The 11,245-nt window shown below is 40.3% G+C and overlaps 1 protein-coding gene across 1 annotated transcript in view; it reads right to left on the bottom strand.

The window, feature by feature from the left end:
* Positions 1 to 9,531: 9,531 nt before the first annotated feature.
* LOC112081117 (glycine receptor subunit alphaZ1-like) overlaps positions 9,532 to 11,245 on the bottom strand; it is a 41,527-nt gene continuing 39,813 nt past the window's right edge. Inside the window, exon 7 of the mRNA XM_070444171.1 lies at positions 9,532 to 10,917. Within this exon, the coding sequence (XP_070300272.1) occupies positions 10,624 to 10,917 (294 nt within the window). The 3' untranslated portion in view covers positions 9,532 to 10,623. The remainder of the gene's footprint in view (positions 10,918 to 11,245) is intronic.

The raw sequence follows: 11,245 nt of genomic DNA, 5'->3' as shown, positions 1-11,245 counted from the left end.
GTGTTCAGAATGCATACTGTCTGTGTTCAGAATGCATACTGTCTGTCACGTTCCTGACCTTATTTCCTTTGTTTAGTCTTTGTTTAGTTGGTCAGGACGTGAGCTGGGTGGGTGTAGTCTATGTTATGTGTTTGTATGTTTAGGTTGTCAATTGGCCTGATATGGTTCTCAATCAGAGGCAGGTGTTTTACGTTGTCTCTGATTGGGAACCACATTAAGGTAGCCTGTTTTCACTGTTTGTTTGTGGGTGATTGTTCCTGTTCGTGTGTTCCTGATTTTTTCTGTGTTCACTAGTTCRGGACTGTAGCTTCRTTTGGTWTTTCGTYTGTTTATTGTTTTTGTTCATATTGAGAAGTATTCTAATAAATTATGGATACGCACCACGCTGCGCTTTGGTCCTCCTCTCCTTCTACCGACGAAAGCCGTTACACTGTCTGTGTTCAGAATGCATATGTCTGTGTTCAGAATGCATACTGGCCTGTGTTCAGAATGTATTACTACATGTGTTCAGAATGCATACTACCTGTGTTCAGAATGCATACTGTCTATGTTCAGAATGCATAATGTCTGTGTTCAGAATGCATTACTGCCTGTGTTCAGAATGCATTACTGTCTGTGTTCAGAATGCATACTGTCTGTGTTCAGAATGCATACTGCCTGTGTTCAGAATGCATACTGTCTGTGTTCAGAATGCATACTGTCTGTGTTCAGAATGCATACTGTTTGTGTTCAGAATGCATACTACCTGTGTTCAGAATGCATACTACCTGTGTTCAGAATGCATACTGTTATGTTCAGAATGCATACTGTCTGTGTTCAGAATGCATACTGTCTGTGTTCAGAATGCATACTGCCTGTGTTCAGAATGCATACTGCCTGTGTTCAGAATGCATACTGCCTGTGTTCAGAATGCATACTGTCTGTGTTCAGAATGCATACTGTCTATGTTCAGAATGCATACTGCCTGTGTTCAGAATGCATACTGTCTGTGTCAGAATGCATACTGCCTGTGTTCAGAATGCATACTGGTCTGTGTTAGAATGCATACTGCCTGTGTTCAGAATGCATACTACCTGTGTTCAGAATGCATACTGTCTATGTTCAGAATGCATACTGTCTGTTTTCAGAATGCATACTGCCTGTGTTAGAATGCATACTGTCTGTGTTCAGAATGCATACTGCCTGTGTTCAGAATGCATACTGTCTGTGTTCAGAATGCATACTGCTGTGTTCAGAATGCTACTGTTTGTGTTCAATGCATACTGTCTGTCACGTTCCTGACCTTATTTCCTTTGTTTAGTCTTTGTTTAGTTGGTCAGGACATGAGCTGGGTGGGTGTAGTCTATGTTATGTGTTGGTATGTTTAGGTTGTCAATTGGCCTGATATGGTTCTCAATCAGAGGCAGGTGTTTTACGTTGTCTCTGATTGGGAACCACATTAAGGTAGCCTGTTTTCACTGTTTGTTTGTGGGTGATTGTTCCTGTTCGTGTGTTCCTGATTTTTTCTGTGTTCACTAGTTCGGGACTGTAGCTTCATTTGGTATTTCGTTTGTTTATTGTTTTTGTTCATATTGAGAAGTATTCTAATAAATTATGGATACGCACCACGCTGCGCTTTGGTCCTCCTCTCCTTCTCACGACGAAAGCCGTTACACTGTCTGTGTTCAGAATGCATACTGCCTGTGTTCAGAATGTATACTACTGTGTTCAGAATGCATACTGTTTTGTGTTCAGAACATACTGTTTGTGTTCAGAAGGCATACTGTCTGTGTTCAGAATGCATACTGTCTGTGTTCAGAATGCATACTGTCTATGTTCAGAATGCATACTGCTGTGTTCAGAATGTTACTGTCTGTGTTCAGAATGTATACTACCTGTGTTCAGAATGCATACTGTTTTGTGTTCAGAAGGCATACTGTCTGTGTTCAGAATGCATACTGTCTGTGTTCAGAATGCATACTGTCTATGTTCAGAATGCATACTGCCTATGTTCAGAATGCATACTGCCTGTGTTCAGAATGCTTACTACCTGTGTTCAGAATGCATACTACCTGTGTTCAGAATGCATATGTCTATGTTCGAATGCATACTGTCTGTTTTCAGAATGCATACTGCTGTGTTCAGAATGCATATGTCTGTGTCAGAATGCATACTGTCTGTTTTCAGAATGCATACTGCCTGTTTCAGAATGCATACTGCCTGTGTTCAGAATGCATACTGTCTGTTTTCAGAATGCATACTGTCTTGTTCAGATGCATACTGTCTATGTTCAGAATGCATATGTCTGTTTTCAGAATGCATACTGCCTGTGTTCAGAATGCATACTGTCTGTGTTCAGAAATGCATACTGTCTGTTTTCAGAATGCATACTGTCTGTTTTCAGAATGCATACTGCCTGTGTTCAGAATGCATACTGTCTGTGTTCAGAATGCATACTGCCTATGTTTCAGAATGCATACTGTCTGTTTCAGAATGCATACTGCTGTGTTCAGAATGCATACCTTCTGTGTTCAAATGCATACTACCTGTGTTCAGAATGCATACTGTCTGTGTTCAGAATGCATACTACCTGTTCAGAATGCATACTGCCTGTGTTCAGAATGCATACCTTCTGTGTTCAAAATGCATACTACCTGTGTTCAGAATGCCATACTGTCTGTGTTCAGAATGCATACTACCTGTGTTAGAATGCATACTGTCTATGTTCAGAATGCATACTGTCTGTGTTCAGAATGCATACTGCTGTGTTCAGAATGCATACTGTCTGTGTTCAGAATGCATACTATGTGTTCAGAATGCATACTACCTGTGTTCAGAATGCATACTGTCTGTGTTCAGAATGCATACTGCTGTGTTCAGAATGCATACTGTTTGTGTTCAGAATGCATACTGTCTGTCACGTTCCTGACCTTATTTCCTTTGTTTAGTCTTTGTTTAGTTGGTCAGGACATGAGCTGGGTGGGTGTAGTCTATGTTATGTGTTTGTATGTTTAGGTTGTCAATTGGCCTGATATGGTTCTCAATCAGAGGCAGGTGTTTTACGTTGTCTCTGATTGGGAACCACATTAAGGTAGCCTGTTTTCACTGTTTGTTTGTGGGTGATTGTTCCTGTTCGTGTGTTCCTGATTTTTTCTGTGTTCACTAGTTCGGGACTGTAGCTTCGTTTGGTTTTTCGTCTGTTTATTGTTTTTGTTCATATTGAGAAGTATTCTAATAAATTATGGATACGCACCACGCTGCGCTTTGGTCCTCCTCTCCTTCTACCGACGAAAGCCGTTACACTGTCTGTGTTCAGAATGTATACTACTGTGTTCAGAATGCATACTGTTGTGTTCAGAAGCATTGTTTGTTGTTCAGAATGCATACTGCCTGTGTTCAGAATGCTATTGTCTGTGTCAGAATGCATACTGCCTGTGTTCAGAATGCATATGTCTGTGTTCAGAATGCATATGTCTGTGTTCAGAATGCATACTGCCTGTGTTCAGAATGCATACTGTCTGTGTTCAGAATGCATACTACCTGTGTTCAGAATGCATACTGTCTGTGTTCAGAATGCATACTGTTGTGTTCAGAATGCATACTGTCTGTGTTCATATAGCATACTGTCTGTTGTTCAGAATGAATAGGTCTCCCTCTCTAGGTGCCCTCTCTCTTGGTTCCTCTCTCTAGGTTTCCTCTTAGGATCTCCCACTCTACGGTCTCTCTCTGGTCTCCCTCCTAGTTCCTCTCAGGGTCTCCTCACAGGGTCTCCTCTCTGTCTCCCTCTCTATCCCTCTCAGGTCTCCCTCTCTGGGTCCCTCTCTAGTTTCCCTCTCAGGTTTCCTCACTAGGTCTCCCTCACTAGGGTCTCCACTCTACGCTCCCTCTCTGGGGTCTCCTCACTAGGTTCCCTCTCTCTAGGGTCTCCCTCTCTAGGGTCTCCCTCACTAGGTTCCTCTCTCTAGGTCTCCCTCTCTAGGGTCTCCCTAACTAGGGTCTCCACTCTACGGTCTCCCTCTCTGTGGGTCTCCCTCACTAGGTTCCCTCTCTCTAGGGTCTCCACTCTACGGTCTCCTCTCTAGGGTCTCCCTCACTAGTTCCCTCTCTCTAGGGTCTCCCTCTCTGGGGTCTCCCTCACTAGTTCCTTCTCTAGGGTCCCCCTCACTAGGTTCCCTCTCTCTAGTTCCCTCTCAAGGGTCTCCCTCTCTAGGGTCTCCCACTCTACGGTCTCCCTCTCTGGGTCTCCCTCTCTAGTTTCCCCTCTCTAGGTCTCCCACTCTACGGTCTCCCTCTCTGGGGCCTCCTTCTCTAGGTTCTCCCACTCTACGGTCTCCCTCTTAGGTTCCCTCTCTCTAGGGTTTCCCTCACTAGGTTCCCCTCTCTAGGGTCTCCCACTCTACGGTCTCCCTCTCTGGGGCCTCCCTCTCTCTAGGGTCTCCCTCTCGAGGATCTCCCTCACTAGGTTCCCTCTCTCTAGGGTCTCCCTCTCTAGGGTCTCCCTAACTAGGGTTCCCACTCTACGGTCTCCCTCTCTTGGGTCTCCCTCACTAGGTTCCCTCTCTCTAGGGTCTCCCACTCTACGGTCTCCCTCTCTAGGGTCTCCCTCACTAGGTTCCTCTCTCTAGGGTCTCCCTCTCTGGGGTCTCCCTCACTAGGTTCCCTCTCTCTAGGGTCTCCCTCACTAGGTTCCTCTCTCTAGGTTTCCCTCTCAAGGGTCTCCCTCTCTAGGGTCTCCCACTCTACGGTCTCCCTCTCTGGGGTCTCCCTCTCTAGTTTCCCCTCTCTAGGTTCTCCCACTCTACGGTCTCCCTCTCTGGGCCTCCTTCTCTAGGTTCTCCCACTCTACGGTCTCCCTCTCTAGGTTCCCTCTCTCTAGGGTTCCCTCACTAGGTTCCCCTCTCTCGGGTCTCCTCTCTTTTCTCTAGGTCTCCCTCTTTCTGGGCCTCCCTCTCTCTAAGGTCCTCCCTCTGCGAGGATCTCCCTCTCTAGGTTCCCTCTCTCTARGGTCTCTCTCTTTCGGGTCTCCCTCTCTAGGTTCCCTCTCTCTAGGGTCTCCCTCTCGAGGATCTCCCTCTCTAGGTTCCCTTTCTCTAGGGTCTCCCTCTTTCGGGTCTCCCTCTCTAGGTTCTCCCTCTCTATGGTCTCCCTCCATAAGTCAGAAAACACTATGTCTTACATTCCGTACACATCTGTAGGTCTACAGTATATTGGGCTCCTTGACTGATGAATTCATTAATATATAAGCCTTCATTTCTCAGAACAAGAATAGACTGACGAGTTTCAGAAGAAAATGATTTGTTTCTGGCCATTTTGAGCCTGTAATCAAACCCACAAATGCTGATGCTCCAGATACTGAACTAGTCTAAAGGAGGCCAGTTTTATTGCTTCTTTAATCAGAAATACAGTTTTCAGCTGTGCTAACATAATTGCAAAAGGTTTTTCTAATGATCAATTAGCCTTTTATAATGATAAACTTGGATTAGCTAACACAACGTGCCATTGGAACACAGGAGTGATGGTTTCTGATAATGGGCCTCTGTCGCCTATGTAGATATTCCATAAAAAAACAGTAGTGTATATATATTTTTTTTTACAGAAAAAAACTAGTGCACTGTGCCTTTTTTACTCCTGTATGAGCGGACCAAAATTGTCGTTAGCAGCGCTGGGAGAAAAAAATCTCTCAGCTTCTTGTTATTTTTGCTAGATATCTGGCCTTCCAGAATCACAACAGCACACGTACCTTTGCACCATTGAAGCGTGTGCATAATTTTCGTGATGTTGTAAACTAATCCGTCTATACTTGTAAACAAAATACCTTTTTCGGTGGATTCTTGATGTTTGGTTTACTGTTTGAACAGTTGCTGAGATTACATTTGGTTATCAATGAAAAATAGGCCGCTTTGATGAATAGCCTATAGAGGCTATAGATCAGATCAAGGAACGAAGTGACAACACTGCCCCCACGGCTGCGGAAGGAACGCCGGAGGAGCCGCTCCTTTTGTGGCGAAAGACGACATTGAAACACTGCTACTGTACCTTCCATCTCCGTTGTGTGCGAATTTACCTTAAGGCCACTGAATCTTAGGAATATGACCGTACAAATGGTAATAATGACAATTTGTATTTAATTTTTAAAATGAGTACCATTTATGTAACATGTTTTTTAAAGTCAATTATAGCAAGCCTAATTCAATCATAAAGTGAAGAGAAAAATAATTGTCTCCTCAAGGGCTTTTTGCTAGTTAGCGATAGAATGAATACAACAACCTACGGACATAATTTATTGTTTGACATTTTTTATACTTTTTATGATTATACACAGATCCTTGAGCTTTGTAACAGAAARCAATAGTCCAACTCTTGACAATTCTTTCAAAAAAAGGTAAAGAGATTTTTGTTCAGAAAACCTTTAATTGTAATTAGAATTACTTATAATGACATATTTCAATAAATATTTAGTTATATACATTTACAGCAGAAATTGTACATTCCTTTTTTTCTTCAAATTGCTAACATTTTTGTACAAGCCMAAAATATCTGCCATTGTAATTATATGCATGCAAAATATTCAGTGTTTTCACATTTGAATAAAAAAAAAAAGGATTTGCTGAACTTTTTTCCTTCTTCTGAAGTGCACTCTTGGATTATTATCATAACTGTAATTAGCAAATTAAGATGTGCACTTTGTGCCAATACACAATATTTAAGCAAGTAAAACTAAATTAAGGCCATTCCAACTTGTGCTAAAAATGAATAAAAATACATAAATAGAAACGTTTCCATTTTTGTGTACAGTTCAGTTCATGACTGGTTATTTCTGTCCATCTCTATCACTGGGTGGTGAGTGCGTCACCACAACCAGGGCATCTGATATATTAAAAATACAATAAACAGAATCAAACAGCTGTTGTTATCAGCAATTACTAACAAATCATAACATGCTAGTTGAATTTCATACTTTAAAAATGTTCATATTGCACTGTCCTATATGCCAAATATTATATGAACGTCCTTCATTGTCAATAATATTTGACATTATGATAGGTCAGGTTGATATGAAGGGTAGGAAGTCCTATCTGTTCAATGGAGTTTTCCCCACCAGTAAACATTCCTACCACTTCCATACTTTGAACATTGATCTGCTGAGCAATTAAGTTAAACATACAATTCTTGTTCTAGAATGTGTCAGTGTTCTAGAATACGTTAGACCTTGTTGAAGTTGTCTAGTCAGAGCAGTAAGTGTCATTTCCATCTTGAATAACATAATAAACAAAGTAAGCCTTGTCCGAGCCCCTGCCCCTTGTCCCGTAGGGCAGGAGCCTATCAGGGTCAGTGTCAATTCCAGAAATTCAATTCCAATTCAATTATTTCTGCCTATTCATTTCCCATGTATTCAATTCAAATTCCAGGTCGATTCTGAATTGAATTAAAATTCAATTTAAATTGGAATTGACCCCAACCCTGGAGCCTATCTCCTGTTTCTGTAGCATGAGGCAGCTTGATGTACAAGTACACGCCCTGGACAGGTCRCTAGTAATAATGCACCTTAATAAGCAATTGGTTACAATAAATTCATATAGCATTTTCCCAAGTGCAGTGATCCTTCACATGGTCAGGGCATAGAGTTCAATCCATCACTATTGAATGGATGAGTGAATATCATGGTGGTTGAGTGGAGGTATATGATATGACTAGTTCCTAGTTTGTTGCATATTCAACACTGGATAGCATTTTATTTAATGGATATTTTTGGTTGAGGWAGTCAAAACTGAGGAAAGATTCATGGTCAAATTCTGTACTGAAATATTACAGCCAACAAATAAATATTGTATCTATCAACAAATCATTCAGCACTTTCAAAACATTGATTACTGTGCTGATATTTTAAATGGCCAATATGTTTTAACCCCATTCCAACAATTAACTTTTATAAATGCATAGTGTTGGGTAAAGCATAACATTATAAATTAACATAAGTATGCCCCATGTAGAAAAGTTAATTTGCTGGGATAAAACAACACTACTACAAAAACATAGACCTTCAAATCAATTTACCCATGGACTGTGTCTGTTAGAAAAMACACATATGTTTTGACAAATACTGCCTCAACTGGAAGGTAATATGAATTACTGGAAGATAATATGAATTGAAGAAATAGTTGACCGAAATGTAAAATATTGTTATAATCTCTTGTGCAAGTCCATCAAGCCTCAAACATCAAACTACCTCAAACTATCATTAACACATTCGAAAATCTATGACCTGTTAAAGTAACGGATTACACTTTTCAAGAAGAAGAAAAAAAAAAAACAGGGATGAAGAAGCAGAAAAAGTTTCATATCAAAATATATAATATTGTTAATTGAATAGTATTATATTACCACAAAAAAGAAATGGAAGCACGTTATCCACACACGGGGAAGTCAATGGAAAGAACTGAATCAATTTAAGTTACGACAACTAAACCTAAACAATATCCTGAACCAGTCCATAATATCTGTTGCCAAGGTGTTCTGGCATCTRTCCCCTTATGACATCATAGTCAAAACCGAACCAGGAAGGCAATGATCATAGGTTAACAAAATACTTATTTGGTTTGGAATAAAAACCCAAGTAGAGGAAAATAACATTTGGCATTAAAGTTAAATGCAAAAACTCACTCGACAAGTGTTTATTTCAACTGTGTCCGAGTCTCCCATCCATGACGATGTGTCGCAGGCCATACTTCCTGTCGCAGGCCATACTTCCTGTCGCAGGCCATACTTCCTGTGGTAGCAGTAGTGTAGTCTTTATTTMTGGGGCTTGGTGACAGCACTTTWGGCTAGGTAAACAATGTACCAGAGGTGGGGCTACAGAGAGCAGAAAGTCTTAAATATGCAATATGAAAAGCCACTGTAGCTTGGCCTGCTTGTTGTTGAATATGAATGTGTTTAGAATGATGGGCCTAGGAGGGTGAATAGTTTACATTATGCTTGGGGGTGTAGATATGAAGGCCTCGTGTATGTTTGTATGTATGTCCACCATTGGAAATATGAACACTGTGATCTGTGATGTCTTAAATTAAAAGACTTGATGGCACACAAGTTCAAACAGATTCATGATAATGTTTTGTAAATGGTAAAGCTAATTAAAAAATAATTGCATATATTAATTATTGCATAGAAAAGCCTGGTGAGAAGTAATGGATTTCAGTATCTTAAATCAAGCCACTGACTAGTTGAATAAATGTATTAATCAATCAATTTCACAGTATACTGTAGTATTGTGATACTATAACATGTACTGCATTATACACCAATGAAAACATTGTGTTAATCATTGTTGTTAATGTATCAAACTATTTTCCATGATTTTGAGTGAATATCTTTTAGGCATATTTAGTAAAGGATGATAATAATGCATATGTTTTTTAGCTACATTATTAATGTGTGTAAATATATTAATGGTAATARTTGTTAAGGTACAGTAGGTGTTTTCTTGTATTAATCTTAACTCACTAMATTTTTCTCCGTCGCCTGCTGGGTATCTTACCGTAACTGGGTAATACGCTATGAAAGGAACTAAACAAATGTTAACAGTAGAGCTTCAATGAAATGATCAGGAAGAATCTGGATTTTTATTTTTTTTTAAGAAGATTTTCCAGTGTAGATTCACTTTTAATGAATCATATTTTGATTTAAGAACCAAATCCTTATAAAAAGCACATGGATAAATGAATGAATGAATGCAATAATGAGGATATGTGAATGATGGCAAATGTCCCTTTAGAATTTAGAGTTCCCAAGAAGAGCTTGAGCTCCCAAGAAGAGCTTGAGCTGATTACAGCAACATGATATATACTTGACACGTAAATTAAAAACGATATGCAATTGAGAAATAAAGTTAAGGACAGATAGAGGAACACGTTGACCACAGCGGTTAGAAACAATAGAATACTATTTTCACTCCCCCCACACTCATCAAGTTTCCTTCATATAGTTGATAGCAGCATCAACCACATGAAATCTCCGTTTTTTGTTGAGGGCTCAGGGAGCGTTGATAAGTGCTTGCAAAACACATTGAAGCTAATTGAGATATATAGGACACACGATCCTTGCATCACTTTATTAACGGAAACACTAAATCGTCTTAGTATCCTTTTAAAATCCATCCCTCGTGTTCCATCCAGACATCTGCCTTTTGGAAGAAATAACAGTTTTTAAATATATGATAGATATATAGTATATTACAATGCTGTATGTTTCCCCAACTKTCTTCTTCTTCTTCTTTATAATGCAGTGTCTGTCTTCTTTGAGTTGCGAAAATAAAACCAACACTTCTTAGAAGAACTTTCTTTTTAAATTCTCAGTTATCATAAATTCCCAAGTTCTCGGATGTATCGGTAAAAGTCTTAACATTTACTTCTTTATCGTTTTGTAAATATATTGCCACATTCATATATCATGCATTTTACTGCATTGCTATTGCACTGGTCCGGATTATTCAGGTTGAAAAGAGGGGGGAAAATAAAAKAAAATAACAAATATTGATAAGTTACCTTTGCCAAGGCGATAGCCACCAAAAGCAAGTGAGCAAGTGAAGAGCGAGGAGTATTGGTTTTGGGAGAARGATGGCGTGGTATTGAACTCTCTCTCTTCCCTTGCTTACGTCATCTGGTGTACATCCGTGCTTCGGATGATCTTGTATACGAGCCAGTAGAAAATATTAAAAATGAGGAAGACTAGCGGGAAAGCCACGCGAGAGACCGTGTCGATCCTCTTCGCGCGGCCGATGAAGAGCTTGCGCATCTCTTCCACCGTTTTCTCCTGAGGGCCGGCAGTGGCGGTCGGGGCGTTGTTGTTGTTCCCTTTGATGGCCATGCCGTCTTTGGCCTGCAGGCAGGCAGGSCCCATGCCATAGGCGGTGAAGCTGAACCGGCCCTCACCGCCCTCATCCTCCTGTAACACAGCCGAATATTCATTCTGTTAGGAATCAAAAAACCCATTACACATTTGATATCCAGGCCTGCTCTCTCTCTGTATATCTCTTAAAGGCCCACACCTTAAGTCATAAAAACACATGTTGAAAATCATAGTGGGTCTTCAAAGAAAAGGCTCTTAACTGGCTTAAATCATAGTGGGTCTTCAAGGAAAAGGCTCTTAACTGGTTTAAATCATAGTGGGTCTTCAAAGAAAAGGCTCTTAACTGGCTTAAATCATAGTGGGTCTTCAAGGAAAAGGCTCTTAACTGGCTTAAATTATAGTGGGTCTTCAAGGAAAAGGCTCT

Source organism: Salvelinus sp. IW2-2015, linkage group LG6.2, assembly GCF_002910315.2.
Source record: "Salvelinus sp. IW2-2015 linkage group LG6.2, ASM291031v2, whole genome shotgun sequence".
Taxonomy (NCBI): domain Eukaryota; kingdom Metazoa; phylum Chordata; class Actinopteri; order Salmoniformes; family Salmonidae; genus Salvelinus; species Salvelinus sp. IW2-2015.
The sequence above is the reverse complement of the archived record's forward strand: the minus strand, read 5'-3'. Positions and strand labels throughout refer to the sequence as shown.